General features: G+C 43.6%; 1 protein-coding gene across 1 annotated transcript in view; it reads left to right on the top strand.

Annotated features, from left to right (window-relative positions):
- Window positions 1–19,853, top strand: part of ADAM12 (ADAM metallopeptidase domain 12) — a gene marked incomplete at its 3' end in the record, with an annotated part of 173,837 nt that overhangs the window by 34,854 nt on the left and 119,130 nt on the right. Inside the window, exon 3 of the mRNA XM_083866274.1 lies at window positions 11,514–11,587. Coding sequence (XP_083722400.1) covers window positions 11,514–11,587 — 74 coding nt within the window. The remainder of the gene's footprint in view (window positions 1–11,513; window positions 11,588–19,853) is intronic.

Below are 19,853 nucleotides of genomic sequence, written 5' to 3'. Positions count from 1 at the left end.
CTTTAATATCAATTTATATAACCTTGATCCAGAGGTTATTTTTTGAGAGCCACAGGTTTATCTAATATGTCATGGAAGAAGTTGTTCTAGAAATATTTTTTATAGCTTATTCTTGTTGAACAGATGGGCAATGTGAAAAGAAACATATTTTCTATAAGCTCAGATCCCAATTGAAAATACTTAAATTATCTCCAAGAGTAATTAGATGCCTAATGGACTCTATAACCAATTTAGATATCTTAAAATACATTTTATCATGAATAGATATTCTCATATACAGGGGTTTTTTTTTCTTGTGTGGATATTAATGGTAACAGCATTTTTATCTGTGTTTTGTCTTTGCCTTTGTGGCAAGAAATATACTGGTCATTAATACTTTAAACCTGAGGGTATCAGTCAGAACAGCATATGTGTTTTTGTTCTAGGATGAGCTTTCTGAGATAAATTTACTGAGCTTTCCACACTCCTTTGTGCCATTTGTTTTCTCCAAGAATGTCACTGGATAGGTGGGGTATCTCTGGGCAAAGTCTCTTTCTAATTAAGCAGAAAAATGTGAGATGCTGCCCCCAGGTTTCAGGATAATTTACTTTACGAGGAAATCTTCGGATCCTTCTTTCTCTTAGGGCGCATTCCAGGATATAAAAATGATTCATGTGTCTTGGAAGTACAGCTTTGGGAGGTTTGTCAAGCTATCTTGAGTAGCCCAAGAGTGGGGTGAAATCACCCTTTTCATTAGTTTAAAAAATATTAATATTTTATCTGCCTTTGTACAACTCGTTTGTCATCTTCAAAAGATCATCAGAGGCAAATTGTGGTTTGAGAGAGTGGAAATCAGACTCCTCTGTCCTGCTCTGCATTCCAGTGTTTGGGATGCAGAAGGGAACTGGGATCCAGAAGCAAATCGGCGACTGCAATAACAAATTAGCGCAGAAGATTTAATCGGAGCCACATAACAGGGAAAGATGTTTAGGGAGAACGAAGGCTGAGCTCAGAGATCTTGGCACAGGCCTGGTGCAGTGGAACCGTGTGATTGGGGGGGAGAGGGAGGCTCTGAAAGTGAAGAACAGCATATAAATTAAGCCAAATAAATTAAGTGATTCAAGCATTAATCTAGCCAACCCTCCGAGTTCATTCAGAGAGGCAAAACATCTATCATTGCTTCTCTGGAGATTGTAGCATTGTTGAGAATTCAGTTTAGCCAGGACATTTAGACCAACCCTTGTATTAAAAAAAAAATTCTTAATTTTCTCATTGTCTGAAACCAATTGTATCTTTTTTGCCTTTCAGTAAGTTTCACTTAGTTGCAATTACTTTGGCTTCAAAATCTTGAAATCAAACGAATTAATGAAAATGGAAAATCAGAACTCTTTCCTAATTAAGAACTGAGCTTTTCAAGGAATATGAAAGGATTTAATTTAGAGAGAAATGTTTGGAGAGCATGAAATGTGGCTTGAAGGAGATACATGTGCATTCAATAGAACTCACTGAGCCCAGCCAGATTTGTATTGACGGGAAACAAAAAGCATCTGAAATCCTCTTTCAGTGATAGGAGAATTTATGGGCTTTCTTGAAGTGTTCTGAGTTGACTTCCAGTTCAGGGAAATGGGTGGCCACCTCTGTTTGTGTCTCAGTGGACACAATTCCTACCGAATTCCTCATTATTTCTCTCTGTTGCATTTTGCTGAACCTTCAGAATGGGATTTTGGGTTTGATTTTCCATGGCTTTGTAACCCTTCCAGATGGGTGGAGGAAACCTCTGTCCTGGCACTGCTGCAGGTGACACTGAGGGGTGTAAGGAGTGCCTCAGATAATGACTCTGACAGTTCAGAATGGATTTTGTTGTATTATTCCTGAAATCCTGTTCTGTTCTGCTGCTCCTTGGGTCACAATACGTGTGTGACACCTGGGGCTCATCTGCTTGTGCCCTCCCCAGGCAGCTCCCACTGAGAGGAACACGAGTAGACAGGACCTGGAGGACAGACCATTTCTTATCCTTGGAAGTTTAGTAGTAATTATCATCATAATTCTCCTCCCCCACAGTGCACAGCACGTCCTGGGCTCCCCACAAGTGATGGCTGCAATAATTCTGTGTGTGGAAGGGGAGCTGTTTCCAAGGAGGGTCAGGTTGGCTGCTCAGCCCAGCTCTGTTATAGAACAGTGGATGTGTGGGTGGGAAAATGCTGGGCTATTAGCTGGGAATACCCTCAGGAAGCATGCTGGGACAAAGGGAGTAAGGTGCAGAAAATATAATTACCCTGGGTAACGAGCTGATGAAGCCTTTGACATGGTCCATGCTTGACCTTGGCTCTTTGAGCGCATGGGGGGAATGCGATGTTGTAATCAAACTTCTGGTAAAAGGAGGTCACAGCCCCCAGTGTCCTGACAAAGAGGAGGAAATTTACTTTTCCAGACAGGAGCAACCCAAACGGGATCCGCTAAATTTGCACGGCACCGTCCTCAAAGAAGTCCACGTACATTTCAAATTGGCAAATATCAACAGCTGCTCACTCCCATTGTAATTACCCAAATTGCAAAGGACCGTCTGCAGCGAGCTCTGTTCCATAACTAAAGCAACCCAGCCCCAGTGCAATTGCTTCCTGCCTGCCAGCACTATTAAGTTGTGCTTTGTGACAATTTTCTCCAGCCCAGGCATGTTTGTTTTCTTTGCACAGCCTTGCACCAAGCATTGTTTAAGCAGCACATAATGGATTCCAACCAAGAGGTGCTTTCTGCTCCCATCTGTTTGATAGCACAGCGAACAGTTGTGATTCATACGTGCAGTGTAAATACTGGGTAATGACTGTGGCTTTACTTGGAGCCAATTCCAGGTTGTTTCATTCCTGGGCCAGCTTCTGGGCTGGTTTTGAGGCAGGGAGAAAATGTCTGATCCTAGGCTTGAAATTTTCAGGTGTTAAATCTCTCTCTAACAGAGTGAGCCATGTTGGTGCACAGGTGACAGTAAAAGCTGCCAGGAGCAGGAGCTGCCATGAGCTTCTCAAATCTCTAAAGCTGTGGGGTGTCCAGTTGCCTTTTCTGAGTATGAGGCCACCCAGACACTCCCCCAGAAACTTACAGGGTATTTCCACTTAAAGCTTTTGAGGCAACATCCCTGGAAGTGTCCAAGGCCTGGTTGGACATGGCTTGGAGCAACCTGGGATAGTGGAATGTGTCTCTGCCCATGGTAGGGATAAGCTGGATGAGCTTTAAAATCCTTTTCCACCCAACCCAAGCTGTGATTCTGTGAATACAATAAGGAAAAGAAATATAGGGGAGGATTCATTATTTTAGCTCATTTTTTTAACAGACTCTTCAAAAAGCTTTTCGTTTTGCTTGGGTTTTCTTTTTGGTGGTTCCCTCCCCCATTAAAAAGATTTTTATATTTCCAGATCTTTCAAAAACTCAAATCTGTATTGGTGCAACCAATCAAGCTCCTGGCCACCCCCTCAGGGTGTCAGAGGACAGGCAGGGTCTGGCCTTTCCGGCCAGTTTAGGGAATGGGATGGGAGAGCAAACACACCCTTCCAGCAGGCTGGGATTCAACAGCTCTGCTGCTCTTGATCTGCTTCCAAGCTGAGATCCTGTAGGGCTGGGTAGGAAGTCCTGCACTCCATGGAGTCACATCAGTACCTGGATGAGCAGATTTGGGGATCTTGGATAGGTTTGTGGCAATGGCCCTTGACAGAGATGGTGTGTTTGGGATACGCTGCAGTAAATGAAGGCTGGCTAAAAGCACACATCTTTTATTATTATTTTTATTGCTTGTTCTTACTACAGAATCGAGTTTACACTTTGGTGCAGTCATTTCCATTCAGTCAAAACCATATGCTGTTGCATTTTCCTTTCTTCCCTTTTTTTGATGGCCTGTGAATCCAAAGCATCCCCCTCCCCCGGATGTGGAGCAGACTCCTCACAGGTCACCAGGCACTCAGGGAAGGGCAATAAATACACACCAAAGGCTGCTTTGGGCTGCTGTACACCCAGCCTGCTGCAAAAGGCTTCCATGCCTCCCCTGGCTGGCTTGTGTTCCAGCTCTCATCCCTCTCCCAACCCACATCCTGAGCTGGAGCATCCCAGAGCTCGCTCCACATCAGCTCTGTCGAGGTGTTGGCAGCACCACTCCCCTTTTCATAATTTATCCATGTTTGTTTTCTCTGAGCTTGTTTTTGAAAACCTTTCAAAGATTTTTTTTTTGTTCTTGTTGTTGCAAGGTTTGTCCTGAAAAGGGAATACTGATTTTTACCTGCTTTCAGCCGATATAGTTCAGAGGATAATTGGAGAGCTGCTGTAAAAACCAAGGCTGCCCTATTTGCACTGCTTAGATTTAATTAAAAGGATGGAATTTATTTTACTTTATTTTTTAAACTATAAAGCTGAAAATTTTCTGCTAATCCCTTTTTAGCTGGTTAAATGCACCTGAATACATTTTAGTGTAACCTCAATGCTTGATAATGAAAATATTGTGTAAAGGTTGAATTCAGGTTTTATGCCTGATTTTTTATTGATACTGAATAAATTCACAACATAACTCAGCCTGACAAGGTGCAGATTTCTTTCAAACATCAAACCAGTTATTTTGGATCTGCTCCTGAAATATTTGCTGCTTGGTGTTAGGACATTTTGAACGTGTTTTAGCCTGGTTATCCTTTGATTTTTAAAAAATGTAAATCAAGAGTAGCTCACAGAAAGGATGTAGCTAAGCTGTAAGCATGTTTTCCCTTTCCAGGAGCAGTCATTAGCTTTGTATTCCTGCATGGAAAGCAGGAAATGGGGAGCTGGAGCTGTGTAATTTTATTGATTTTGGTCTGGCACAATGAACTTCTCAGTTTCCTCTCTCTCAAGCGTTGTTTGCTTGGATTTTTAACTCTGGATAAGGATCCTGGGACACCAGTAGAGAGCAAGGAGCTGGGAATTTAAACAGAGATACAGAGATTGACAGGACCTTCAGCAGATGCTGCCAAACAACCTGATGGGCAGAGGCTGGCACTGGCACTGCTGTAGAGACAGCACACAGAAATAATGAGATTTTTCATTTTAATTGAAAGTGGTTTTAGCTTATGAAGAGAAGTTTCCCAAATTAGAGTCGTCCCCAAGTGCTTCTATTTTATCTGCATCCCATGATCTCCATGGTGGGGTTTTCTGTCAGCTGGTGGAAGGTTTTCCTGCTCATTGCAGGGAGTTGGACTGGATCATCTTTAAAGGTTCCTTCCAACTGAAACCATTCCATGATTCCTGTAATGAAGCCAGGGAAGGAGCAGAAAAGTTGCTTTAGAGCTTCATCTGCCACGGGTTCTGCCACGTCATGTGGGGCAGAAGGTTTTAAAAAATACATAAATTAAATATACATAGATACATACATATATATAAATCTTCCATAGATTTATAATGTAGCAGTTTGGGAAGCAGGAAAAGAAGAGGGTGGAAAAGCCTGACTGCCTCCAAGCAGGAGTTGCAATTTGCTATAGGAGTTAAGAAAAAAGAGGACAAAATGAAAATAAAATAGAGAAGAAAACAAATTTAGCTATTGTGTCTTCTAGATAGAGGAATCTTGCATTTCTCTGTACAGTCAGCAAGAAAGAAAAAATCTGATCATTCTGCTTTCAAATAATCACTTTAAAATAAACATGGGGACAAACTTGGAAGTTCTTTGGTTTCCTACATTGTTGGACTGGCTCAGCTAATTTGTTAAGGGCTTGGGAGTCTTTGCTAAGCCATTAAAGCAAATTAAAAAAATAACTGCAAAAGGCTCTGTTCTCTTAGTTGGTGCTCATTATAAGCAGCCACAGGGATAGATCCTTCTCATCTGAGAGCAGGCAAAGCACAGCTGAATTTGCTTCCCCCCAGGAACCTGCAAAACTATAAGAATTAAGTGTTTATGCTTTTCATGTCCTGCACATGAAATATCACTCGGTCTTGGAGGTGTTTGCAGAAAACCTTGCACTTTGTGTTCACTTCTAAACTGAAGCCAAAAGAAAACGAGGAAATATTTATAGATTTAAAAGCATTGCATGCAATTTACAGCGTTTGTTGCAGGTTGTAATTATCTTAAATGTATATATTTTGTAGACAGCTTGCATTTGTTGGATTGAGTTCCAGTTTCCATGGTAAGATTCCCTGAGTGACTTTATTTCTTATAGATTTCCCAGCTTCTCCCTTTTTGTGTTTTATAGATAGTAGAGGCATAATATCAGCCCAAAGATCTGATACTGTAAATACACCTTTTAGCACTAATGCAGAACGCCAGTGTGTGATAAATGAGGGAAATAAAAGGTATTTTCATACAGATAGCAAAAAATGGCGTGGAATTTTTTCCCTCCTGGAAATAATGGACTCTTTCCCCAGTCATGCAGTTTCTAGTTCCTGGTGTTAGCTCTTCTGATACAAGAAAAGATGTTTGTGTGTGTGTGTGGAATGTGACTACCTGATAAACCTCAAAGGTCCTTAATTTCCAGAGCCGTGCTCAGGAGATTGCAAACTCACGACCCTTATTTTTTGTGCTGGAATTTCTGGTTTTAAGAGCACAGAGGAGAAAGTAAACAGGATCATGGAATCACAGGAGGATTTGGGTTGGAACGGACTTTAAAGATCATATGGGACCTTGAAGGTCATTTAGTACAACCCTCCTGCCATGGCAGGGACACCTCCCACTGTCCCAGGCTGCTCCAAGCCCCAGTGTCCAGCCTGGCCTTGGGCACTTCCAGGGATCCAGGGGCAGCCACAGCTGCTCTGGGCACCCTGTGCCAGGGCCTGCCCACCCTCACAGGGAACCATTTCTCCCCAGTATCCCATCTAAATTTATCCTCTTCTTGTGTCCTGTCCCTCCATCCCTTGTCCCCAGTCCCTCTCAGCTCTCCTGGAGCCCCTTTAGGCCCTGGCAGGGGCTCTGAGCTCTCCCTGGAGCTTCTCCTCTCCAGGTGAGCACCCCCAGCTCTCCCAGCCTGGCTCCAGAGGGGCTCCATCTCTCTCATCACCTTTGTGCCTCCTCAGGACTTTCTCCAGCAGCTCCATGTCCCTGTCCTGCCCCAGAGCTGGATGTGCTGCTCCAGGTGGGGTCTCTCACAGCAAACATCAGTGGGTTTTAGCACAGTTTAAAGCTGTGGATGAAATAAATGCTCCCCAAGTGACCCCCCTTGGTGGAATCCTTTGTCTACCAAATGCTTGAATCTGGTCTGATTTGATGTAGTTTCTGTGTCTTTGAACTGGAGCTGATGAGGAAATGTGACACTCTCTTAGAGGAGGGGTTTTATTTAGCTCCCTGTGGAATGTCAGGAGCCACGTTGCATACAACTAATTACAAGCCATAATTCTCCTCATAATTATTATTTTTTTCCTTTCTATCTTAGCAGTTTTTACCCATTCCAGCACTGCATGAGCCTGGGTCACCTTGGCCACAGGCAAAGCTGAGCCTATTGCAGGACTGGCTTTAGCAAAGTTAATGCCAGCTCTGGAGGGCCTGGAAACCACTTTGCTGGGTTAAACAAACCTGCCCATTTCAGTCTGGCCCTGTCAGGATATAATTTAAAACTTTGAAACCAGACAAGCAAAATGACCCCATTTGGTTCTATTTCTTGTGCTGATCTCTATCCTCAAACAGTGGATACAGCTGAAAATTTCTGTTTCCAAACAAATTAATGCTGCTGGTTTAAGTTCATTTTCACTCTTTTCCTTATCTGTAGATATTTCCCTTTATTTCTATGATGTAATTGCTAGAATTTATTTAAATTTTTATGTGCTGATCTAACTCATGTATCTCAGTCCAATAAAACCCTTTATTTTTATAGGGAGGGAGCTGCAAAGGCAGATGTCTTAGGACTCTCCATTCCATCAGTTTTCTGCTTTTCAAATGTAATAAGAAATGACTTGGAGTCTTCTCTCCCAGTCCCAGCAGGGAAAAGCTCAGTCCTGCAGTGGGATCACAGCCTAAAGGAGAGGGGGATCCAGCAATAATTAAGATTTTGCTCAGTGACAACTTCCTTGCATTCAAATTTCAGAATGGGCATCCCACCAAGGTGAACAAACCTTCTCCACAAGTGTTTCAGGAATAAAAATGGGCTCTTTTGAGGCTAGATATCATTATCATTATTATCATTATTATTAGACAGTATTCCCAACACCATCCCCACGTTCACAGGGGAAGCCCTTAATCCCTAAACTATCCTTCCTTTTCTCTTTCTCAGTGAGGATCAATGTGATTTAAAAAGGAAAAAAAAAAAAATAAAAAGGTAGTACTTAAAAAACACGTACTAGTTAAAGTGGTTTTACTGCAGAACTTTTCTGACTCAGAAATAGGCTGCTGCCCCTTCATCTTCTGGTTAATCAAGGACTGATTGATTAATTTTATTAATCTGCTTTATCAGTGAGAATTCTTGCTTGACCTTGAGTTAATGTTTCACCAATTTCCTTCAGAAAATTGAGTTTTACTAACATCAATTCAAGCCAAAACCCCTCAGCTCCAAGCAAAGAAGTAGCAAATTAAGGGGGGAAATGCTTTTCCTGTTCTTTTGATACAATTTGATGCAGATTTTGGATGCAAATCCTCTAAATAAGAAGGGAAAGTTATGGAGATTACTACTTCAATCATCCTGAAGTTTGGCCTCTTAGGATATCAGGGAAAAGCTTGTGTGCACTGATGAAATCTTCTCTTATGCCACAAAAAAAAAAACCCAAACCAAAACAAAAAAAACCCCCAAAACCCCCAAATCAAAACAAAACAAAAACCCGAACAAACAAACAAACAAACAAAACCAACAAAAAACTACCAAAACCAAACAACAACAAAAAAAAGGAAAACAGCAAACTGCAGTTTTAGAAGAGGAGCAGGAAACTTGAGTCTTGGAGAAAAGAAAGTAGAACCATAAAAATTTATTCATTATGGTTTGAATAATGCCACTCTCATCAGGTCCACTTTGCTTCCACGGTCAAAAATTTTAAAGGGATCAATGTGGGAATAAGTTGTGGCACCAGAATAGAAATTATTTTTGTGGTTCTTAAGGAAGACTTGCAACAAGTGGCTCTTTCTCAAACGCTCTGAGCAGGAGGCTCTGTACCCCCACAAGGTGCTTTTTTGATTATTCTCAGTGGAAAATACAAAGCAGTGCTGTAATATCTGTACTTACAGTCATTCCCATTTCACCCTGCCACTCAGTTTTGAAAATACTGATTGTAAAGGGAGGATATCACAGTGTTCCATGGGATTTAAGATGAACTTTTAAGGGTTTGTGGCAGAAATGTGCAAAGACTTCAGGGAAGACTCCACAGCCACTGCAAGAAAAACCCCAAAAAAAGCCCTAACAAACAAAAAATCTGAATTAATTTCACAGGAGTATGGATTAAAAAAAGAGGAGGAATAAAACACAAACCCCAAGCACCCTTTCTGAAAGAGACTCATTTTTTCTTTACCATTAGTAATTTATAATTTCAGGTGTTTCTCTCTGTAGTCACCCTAACACCTGTGCAGTGGGTAATTTTTGCTGTATTTGTGGTTATGAATTCCAGTCAGACTAAGAAAAAGTATAGCCTCATCTCCTTGCAGATGGAAAAGAAGGAAATGAGCCATTTGTTTGAAAGAAAAATTGATGGTGAAGCAAGATTCCGAACCTGGGTCTTGTGCAAAGCAGTGCAGCATCCATAACTGGGGCCATTATTGTGCTCCATGAGAAGAAGTTTCAGCTTTAGGAATTCTCTGAGAGATGATTTTGTCTTGTAACAGCCTGTTCTATTCTGCAGCTGCTTTTTTAACTTTGCAACTTTACCAACATCCATTGACTGTCAAATAAGTACCACTGTGAACTCATGAATAAACATAGTTGTCATTTCCATATTAAGAGGGCCTTCAGCTGAAGAGAATCCATTTGTGCCACTGCAATATCTTAATTATTTACTGTGTTATATTGTAATTAATTGTGGTTTACTCTCTCAAAACTCCATATTCTGTAGATCTCACGGGTTTTGGAAGCAATGCACTAATATTAAAGTCATAATCAACACTGCTTCTAAATATTCATGCCAATAAATGACTCCCATGTGTTTGCTGAGTGCCAAGGATAGTCTGAAGCATTTATTTAGCATTCTAGTGGGATCTGGTTTCTGCAGAGTTCACAGAGATGCAGAATTTCAATGCTGTTGCGGGAAAAGCACGTTTGTATTCGCACGAGCAGGACACTTTGGATAAAGCAATGGTATCTCACTCCCAGCCTGGGCTCAATAAAGCCTGAGAGCACTGGGGACTTCTCAGCTATTTCTCATTTTGAACAATTTTGTTTAGTCTATGACAGCCTCCCAATAATTTCACATTTTAATAAACATCCCTAATTTTTCAAACAATTTGAAAATCACTGCATTCCACAGGCGGGGATGCTCTGTCTGTCACAGAGGCTCCGCTGCAGCAATCACAAATTCAGACACATTTCTCAATAAATCAATTAAACACCAGAACCCTGAAATGATTCTTGCTGCAGTTGGCTGACACAAATCTCCAGAAAAGCATCTTGAGTGTACGGAGGAACAGCTGATTTATGGAGCTACTGTTGGAATTTCAAACAAGGAAATGCTGTCGCGCAATCCAGTGAGTTTGTTTAATGAAATGTAAGTTAAATGTAAACAGTTTTAAAATATATGTGAACTGAGTCTTTTGGATCAGGAGTAGCCAGCATATTGCAAACTATGCCTTCTCCTTGGAAGTGCAGTTTCCAGAGCCTCTGTAGGTGCATTGCCCCTTCCTGAAGGTTTTTAGGCCTCCACTGCTCAGATCTTCTCTCTCAGTTTGCCCAAAAAATTATTGGGTTTACCTTTAGATGCTTGAGATGCAAAAGAACTTGATTTTTATAATCAGAGGAAAGGCAGAATGAAGATTGCACGCAGTCATGATGGTGCTTGAAAATACAATCCAGATGTCCTGATCCACGCTGGAGTGCAACTGGGATTTCTGTGGGCTCTGTTGCTGATGTCTTGTTTAGAAAGTTCTCTTAAATACTTGTATATGCATAAATACTTTGTCTGTTGTTGTCACAGAGATAATTGATAATACTGTTGACGATACTTTTATTGATATTTCACGTTTTTTTGCACTTGACAATCCTTATGTGTCCCTTTCACCTCAGGATATTTATTCTATGACCTTAATTGCTGCAACACCACTTATTTTTTTCTTTTAAGATGAAACTTAATTATGCCTTATGAAAAAACTTGTAATACATCTTAAAAATTTGGAATGCATCTTGGATATTAGGAAGGAATTGTTCCCTGTGAGGGTGGGCAGGCCCTGGCACAGGGCGCCCAGAGCAGCTGTGGCTGCCCCTGGATCCCTGGCAGTGCCCAAGGCCAGGTTGGACATTTGAGCTTGGAGCCACCTGGGATAGTGGAAGGTGTCCCTGCCCATGGGAACAAAATGGTTCTTAAGACCCTTTCCAGGCCAGACCTTCCTTTGATTCCATGATGGGTCCATTTCCCCAGCAGAGCTGGGTGCAAGATGATGGGCTCTGGGTTTGGACTCAACCAACTCTGTTTTCCTTTTCCAGAACCACCCAGCACTGCTGCAGTTTGTAATTCAAGCTGAAAATAAACATCTGGTCATTGATCTGGAAAGGAATGAGTAAGTACCCTGGTGCATGGTCACTTTGTACTCTTGGAGGAGGGTTATAATTTTAAAATTGATGGTTTAAAGTTACCCTGGGACCAGTTTTGCTACTGGTCCCCTAAAAAGAGTCCCCTAAGAAGAAAGTTTTGTTCCAGTTTGGATTATGGGTATTTGTGCATTGCTGACAGGGCAAGAATCTCTATGGTTGTGTGCATTTATGTGGGGCTGAAAATGGACATGTTGCCTCTCACGGTTTTCCTGTGTATTTCTTTTGGATTTATCCTCCTTTCCTGTGGTAAGGCCTTTTATTTATAGTAATCTGGAATATCCTACAGTCTCTGGAATTTTTTGGGGAGGACTCATCCCTCCTAAATGCTGTCTGCACCCATGATCTGCTCCATGCAGTGTCCATCAGGGATGATGAGTCAAGACTTCAGGATTAACCCCTGCTGGAATGCTAAATGGAGCTTTTTGGGTTTGCTGGCAAGAGGCTGATGAAGGGATGGTTGTGCTGTTCATGAGGCCCAGGACCAACGCTGGGCTTAAGCCCGTGTTTGTTTGCATTTTTTCCATGTGCTCTTGGCAAATTCTACTCATGTCCATGAGATTTCAAAGAGGGATCAGGGGCTGCTGTAGATGTGGTCCCATGGCCAGATTGTTAAAGGGACACAAAACCATACAGGAATGAAATCACTGCTCTGGAAGTCCATGACAAATGGGAAAAGTCATCAAAGTCTTTGTCTACTCTGTGAGTGTTCCTTTTTCCTCTAAGAGAATCTCAAGGATATATGGTGGGAATCCAGATCAGGACAACTGCATGCTGTTTGTCAAAGGCAAACCAAAGGTTGCTCTCAACCTAGGGAAAACTTTTTATCACAGTTCCCAAGGATCTGTGAGTTCTGTAGGTTCCCCTGCTGGGGAATCAAAGGCACAAAGGTATTTTTTTCAGTTTAATAGAGAGAGCGTGGACGTGAGCGGTGCAGTTTGATGTGTCAGGATGAAGGAATGTGCCTGTGAAAGCAAATGTCCAGGGGAGGCCAGGGACATCCTGCCTCAGGCTGGGGATGGACAACATCAATGGAAAACCACGGGGCACCTCTTTAGTCCTCTGGAGTAAAACAATGTAAGATGCTTTTTATTCCCAGTCATTTGGATGAACCCTAACGTTACCCAGCTGTGATGAATTCCAGTTTATTATTCCACATCAAGCCCAAATCTTGAGCTTCCTTTATATTATTTTTAATGCCCCTTAGCTGTTGAAAACCTGTCCTTGAAGGGTGTGCAGATCCCCCATGCACAGGTTGCTGTGCTCCAGTAACTAGAGGAGAATTTAATTCCTTTAGTAAACAGAGATTTCACTTTATATTCTCTTAATCTTTGTCGAAGGGTGTGCCTTCCTGCAGGAATGGGAAGTATGCAGCAATTGAGGAAACTATTTACATTCCATGTCAGCGATTAAAAGAACATAAAAACATAAAAAAGCCATAAAACTGCTAATACAGGCTTTGCTGAACATACCAAACTCTCTTGTACCTGTAATAAAGTCGGATTCAGAAGACTGTAAGATGCAATCTCCACCTCTTTTAGAAGCAGGCCAGGGAAGTGCAATAAATTACCTGTACAGGCGTCTGTCTGACTGGTGGATTTGGAGATGTGGAGATCTGCTCCTTAAGAACTACATTTATCAATGATTATTTTTCAGTTGGGGTAAACTGGGATTATTTTTATACTTTGGTTGGGTGTCCAGCTGAAGTTTTGCATTCTGGAAGAGCTGTATGTCGTCTCAACAGCACAAAGTTCCTCATCCCAGCAGGAGCTTTGAGGCAGTTTCGTGGAATGGGACAATCAGCCTTGTCTTGGTCTGGCATTTGTAGTAGCACACAAGGCAGTTCACAGATCCCAAACCACAGGAAAAATTTGGTCATGGTCTTGCAAAATCATTTTGCTCTTTCCTTCAGAATTTCTGAGTTTGATTTTCCTACGAGATGATGGTCTGAATGTTGCAAGTCCATGCAGAAGTTTTCTCAGCGTGTGCATGTGTAGGTCAGTTTTTGTTTCTGTAAATCACACCAGGCACTGGTCTGCAGGACTGGGCTGTGCTTCCCAGGGAGAACAATCCCAAGCTCTTTGTGCTTGTCTGTGGAAGTCGTGGTTGTGTTTCTTCTGCCTGTAGTGCTGGTGTTTGGTTTGCTGGCACTGGCACAGGAGGTGAGGGGGCATGAGCATCCTCTGCTTCCAGGGGCTCTGCAGGGGCATGGAGGGGGAAATAATGCCCAGGAGAGGAATGAGAGCCTGCATTTCTGCAGAACAAACATCTGATGGCAGCAGGGCAGGCTGGACCCATGGGTTCTGGACTCCAGAGGTGGGAAAAGCTCATCAAAAACCTGGGGAACTGAGCAGTCAGTCCTCTCATCCTTGCTTCCTGGGAATCTCCAAGGATGCAGATGAGCCCCTGCTCCCTCTTTCTGATATTGGTGAGGAACATGGAGCTCAAATGCCTTGCAAGCATTGAGCCACCACTCCCTGCTGCAGGTAGGAGTGGAGAGAGAAACACAAACACCTTGTCTGGAGTAAAAAGTGGCAGCACACGAAGCTCTGAGACGTGTGCTGTTATCTTTCTGTAGTTTCATGTAAAGTATTGGAGAGTGGTGGGGGTGGAGGTGCATGGGACCCCTAAATTACATAATTTCTACATTGGGTCATGCAAAAAAAACCTGGATGTGATTTTTCCATGGTTAGGAGTAACAGCTGCTTCGAGTAGTCTTGACATTAAACTCCATTTATTGAAAACCTTAGAGATTTTCCAAACCTTGAGTTATATTTCAAAACATGATTCAGATGCATTAGGCAACCCCAAGTGGGGAACAACGTGTGAAACCATCTGTTATCTGTGGAAATATTGAATGTCAGTTTGGTGTTTTCTGATACTTAGACTCATCAAAAAATGTGTTCATATGTCCTGGGCAAGATGTTCTGAGTGACTTCTGGAAGAGTTACTGGTACCTGACTTTGCAGCCTAGGGCTTGAAATCTTGATGGCTTGCAGCTGTTGAGATTACTTTTGTGGATATTCATTAAACACTTTGGTGATTAATTTCCAGGCACTGCCCATTTGTAATTGCAACCCCAGAATTATTTGTGGTGGATTCAATTTGTCACAGGCAGAAAACCTGTGAGCCAGCTCACGTTGCAAGTACATTCCTTACCATGATTTAGCTGCAAAAGATGATTGCACTCTTGAGAACCTTCAGCTCTGTAGTACCTTAAATGTTTTAGAAACACTTGTCATATGGAGAGATTTCCAGAATCAGCAAAGCATCCATCCACTGCAAAACAAACCACTTTTTTTGAGCAGCTGACTGGGGTGTGTTACATCAGCAATACTGATGCTCTGCTGGTGTGCAAGGGACAGTAATGTATGTACTTAGAAATCCCTTGGAAGTTGATTGCAGCATGTGGGTCTTACAGGGAAGCAGTTCATGGCTGTGTCAGTGAAACAGACCCCCTGTAAGATTAAATCTGAGCTGGAGAGGGGAACAGTCTGTGGCTACTGTACTGTCTGTGACTGGAAATGTTTTGCACTCTGTCAGAGCTGGGTCTGTACACAGTAAAGCTCTTAAGTGTTCTTTTAACTTTAAACATGTGAGCAATCCAGGTGAAAGTCAGTGGAATTACTGATTTTCAAAATTAATTTCATGCTTACATGAGCTGCTGACAAAGGTCATAATTATGAATGTTAGAGAAATGTAACTGAGCAGATGCTGGGGAACTTTCCCAGTTCTGAGTCCTGTGTCTACCTGAGGCTGAGGATATCACAGAAGGATGAAAAGCTGAGGTAAATTGAGGGCATATGAGGGTGAGTATGGAGGGCAGATGGCTTTGCCCCTGAGGACATCAAGAACATCCAGGTGTGTCCTGGATAGTTTTCTTCTGCCAGGATTTCATTGTCTAGCTTTGCAGAGGGAGCAGTGAGGGTGACATCAGTGTGGTTGAGGCTGGTGGGCCACTGGCAATGTCCATTGGAACATGGAAATGGAAAGAAAAAGCTGGAATATGTTAGAGGAGCTGACTTCACTCTTCATTTCCCATCATTTTATGCTCCTTTTTGTCAGATTTATAGCCCAGCCTTAACAAAGCAATATAAAAAAGGCAATATATGAGGTTAAATTGCTGCCTTTTATTCCCTCTGTAAAAATTCTTCAATTTTATCAGGACACAAAATCCACCTCAGACCACAGTATAATCCTCCATCTTATCCTATAAATCCCTTAGGATCCCAGGGATCTCCAGAGGTTTAGGTAATCTCTGATTGTCCCCCTTGCACATTTTCCACTTCTTCATGGAGACACAGTACCCAGAATGAGTTGGGATGTAATGGCCCAGTGTTGGAGTTCACTCTGAAAGCTTTTCCCCAGGACTGAGTAGGTTCCAGCAGAATTCCCTGGGCTGGAAATCATGCAGTAACCATCTTCATGCACAGTGCTGCCGTGACCAGTTCCAGTGAGGCTTTTGAGTTCAGCAATATTTTGTTTTCTCTTTTGGTTGAAAGGAAAGAAGTTGTTCTCTCCACTTTTCTGCCTGCCCTCCCTGAATGGGAGCACTGCTTGGTGTGCAAGTGACATTGGAGCTGGATTAATTTATCAGGGAAACAACCCATTCCCAGTGCCAAAGAAAATAGCTGACAGGATTTGTTAATGAACTGACATGCTTCTATGGAATCAATGGATTGAAATGCAGAGGGAGAAACAAATCTAAACAAACAAACCCCAAACAGAGAGCTGGGACCTGTCAGAATATACTTGCTATTATAATTCTGTGCTGTGTCTTAGCCAAAAAACTGTGACCTCAGCCTGGTTTATCTGCAAGTGCTGCAGCTGGCAGCTGTACTGCAACATCTCAGCCTGAGCTGACAGTTGGGATTTCACTATAATTGAAATAAAAGTTTCACTTTACTGGAAGGAACGGATTTTTCCTCTTCTGCAGTGGCACCAGTCAGATGGTCTAAACCATACCAAAATTCAGCTACCAGAGCTACAGTAAAAATGGGATCAATCTGTGGCTCTAAGGCTACAGGTATTTCCCAAAGGTTTCTGGTATAAAAATGAAATATTTAGCGTGGACATTGAGAAACAAAGGTTCATTCTATGTTTTTTAGCAATTTTTAGTCAAGGTGGTGTGGTCAGGGCTGCCTTTGGCTGTATCATTTTGGAGTGAAAGGGTTCAGCCCCATCAGGAGAGAACCTGCTGCTTTCTTGGTCTGGTTTTTATCTTCTTAGAATCACAGAATCATAGAAAGTCTTGGGTTGAAAGGGACCTTAAAGATCCCCTTGTTCCAACCCCCACAAACAGGAGGAGTTCCCCATAAGGAATTCCAGCTCCTCACATGAATGTCCCAAAAGAAAGGAGCAGTGAAAGAAGATATTTATATGCTGATACAACATGCTGGAAAGGGAAAGGATAAAAAGGCTCAGAAATACAAATTCTGAGACATTTTTTGTGACTGTCATAATGCCTATCAAGCTCAGCCTGCTCTTCCCATGCCCACAAAACAGCAGGATAATGGGGCTGTGCCAAATTCCCTGGAGAGAAGAGGGGGCTGTGTCCTCCTCACACCCCAAACCCTGGTTTGGGGGCACACTTGGGGTCAGGGGAATCAGTGCTGCTCTGTCCTGCAGCCTGGACACAAGAGAAGTGAAATGTGGGAAGTTTCACACTTATGTGCATTCTGCAGAACTCCAGATATTGTTCACACAGCAAACAAAGCCAGTCTGATGGCTGGGACAGGTGCTGGTTTCTCTGCACGAGTGTTTTCCTGAGCTTCCAGAGTGTCATCAGCTGGCAGCTTTGAGCCAAGTGAACCCAAGCTTTTTACTTTTTCACTCTGTCAGTCAGAGCAATCCTGAGCTGTCCCTTCCAACTAAAGATATGACAATAATAGGCAAACGTTAATGAATTTAATATAGAGTTAGCCTGGTTTAGGTTTCACTCTCAATACCTTGCTGTAGCAGACCCCAGTCTTTTCTGAGCTGTGTTTTGACCTCCCTTTGCAGTGCAGAACGTGAGGTGTTCAGCACTTCCCTTTGCCGAGGCTCAGCAGAGAGGTGGGGAGCAGGGCTGGCTGTGGGGAAGGAGCAGGAGTGGGGAGCAGGGCTGGCTGTGGGGAAGGAGCAGGAGTGGGGAGCAGGGCTGGCTGTGGGGAAGGAGCAGGAGTGGGGAGCAGGGCTGGCTGTGGGGAAGGAGCAGGAGTGGGGAGCAGGGCTGGCTGTGGGGAAGGAGCAGGAGTGGGGAGCAGGGCTGGCTGTGGGGAAGGAGCAGGAGTGGGGAGCAGGGCTGGCTGTGGGGAAGGAGCAGGAGTGGGGAGCAGGGCTGGCTGTGGGGAAGGAGCAGGAGTGGGGAGCAGGGCTGGCTGTGGGGAAGGAGCAGGAGTGGGGAGCAGGGCTGGCTGTGGGGAAGGAGCAGGAGTGGGGAGCAGGGCTGGCTGTGGGGAAGGAGCAGGAGTGGGGAGCAGGGCTGGCTGTGGGGAAGGAGCAGGAGTGGGGAGCAGGGCTGGCTGTGGGGAAGGAGCAGGAGTGGGGAGCAGGGCTGGCTGTGGGGAAGGAGCAGGAGTGGGGAGCAGGGCTGGCTGTGGGGAAGGAGCAGGAGTGGGGAACAGGGCTGGCTGTGGGGAAGGAGCAGGAATGTTGTCCCGTCCCTCTGTGGGGAGCTGAGCTCAGCCCCAGCGCCGTGACAGCGAGCACACGGACACGTGCACTCCTCCAGGAGGGAAAATTCATAACCAGGGGGGAGGCAGGAGATAAAACCCTTCTGGAAGCCCTGTAATCTCCTGCTGATAGCACAGCCCACGTGGCGAGGAGCGCCGCGTGTCCCGGGCCCTCGCACAGGTTGGCAGGAGAAGGATGGGAGGCTCCAGCTGGAGCCAGGCTTGGCTCACAGACCTCCCCAGGGTTCCTCACGTGGTTTTTCTATCTGCTCCTTGGGCAGGTTTCAGAATCCTTGTGCTTGTTGGGTTTGGTTTTTTGGTGGGTTTTTTTTTTATTTTTTTAAATTTATTTCTGACAAGAGTGAGCAGAGTCTCAAAGCAGTGAGGGGGAAATGCTGAGCTTGGCTCCGCAGCCCCAGCGCGGCCCGAGGGGTTTGAGCTCCTTCTCACAACACCTGAAAAACACCAGGCTTCTCCTGATTTTCAGAAACAATTGTGGATATTGTTTTCTGGCTTCAGAAACACAGGGAGGGCTTAAATAAATTTTCAAATCACAGCTGAGGGTGGGCAGGCCCTGGCACAGGGTGCCCAGAGCAGCTGTGGCTGCCCCTGGATCCCTGGAAGTGCCCAAGGCCAGGTTGGACAGGGCTTGGAGCAAACCTGGGATAGTGGAAGGTGTCCCTGCCCATGTCAGGGGTAGAATGAGGTGATCTTTAAAATCCCTTCCAACCCAAACCATTCCATGCTTTTATGGTTCATGGAATTGTCCCTTCCCTGAGTTTGCCCTCTGGGATTTTAGGTGGGTGTGGATGTAGCAGAAGGGAGATCATAGGAGCAGGAGGAGGAAGACCTGGCAATGTGTGTCCATGTCAGAACAAACTGGGAAGAGATATCACAACAGAAAAAAAATTCAAAAATCAAGATGCAAGATTTAAGATTCTTTTTATCATATCTTTCATTCTAATACTTAAGATTCATGTCTTCAAGTTTTTTTTAAAAACCAATAATCCAACCAAAAGCAAACTCCTGATAATATTGTAACAGCCATGCTTGAATCGTAAGGTTTGGCAGTTTTGCCTTGTTGTGGTTGTGGAGTTTAGATAAAAGTCTTCTCCTTGCATCTGCCCAACATGATTTGTGTGTTGAGCTCCTGGGATATGGTTCTTCTAAGGCTGCATCCTTGTAGCGTTAGAAGAACAAATTTGTATCACAAACTGAGTGCAGGGATTTTTTTTTTAAGGGGTTAAAGAGACACTGGTCATGCTGTTCTCATGAAGAGTTCATACCTGAGTTTCCTTTAAAGATCTCAGTCAGGAACTGAATGCAGGAACTTCCACATAAATGTTCATCTAACCTGTCTCTCTTTTATCTTCTTTTTATTTCTCCTTTCATTTTTTCTTCTTTATTTTCTCTTTTCCCCCCCATTTTCCAAGCTCCCTTGAGAGGGGTTTCCTGGTGTGGATGAATTTCCACAAGCACAGTAGGGCAGCCTTCAACATTTCAAGCGTTTCTTTCCTGCCAGGGCTGCAGGGAAGGTGGCCAATGTGCACAGACCCCTCTCTAAAAACCTTAGGGTCCTCCC

This window comes from Zosterops lateralis (genome assembly GCF_965231275.1).
Source record: "Zosterops lateralis genome assembly, chromosome: 8".
Taxonomy (NCBI): Eukaryota; Metazoa; Chordata; class Aves; order Passeriformes; family Zosteropidae; genus Zosterops; species Zosterops lateralis.
Note: the sequence above shows the minus strand (reverse complement) of the source record. Positions and strands in the feature narration are given on the sequence as shown.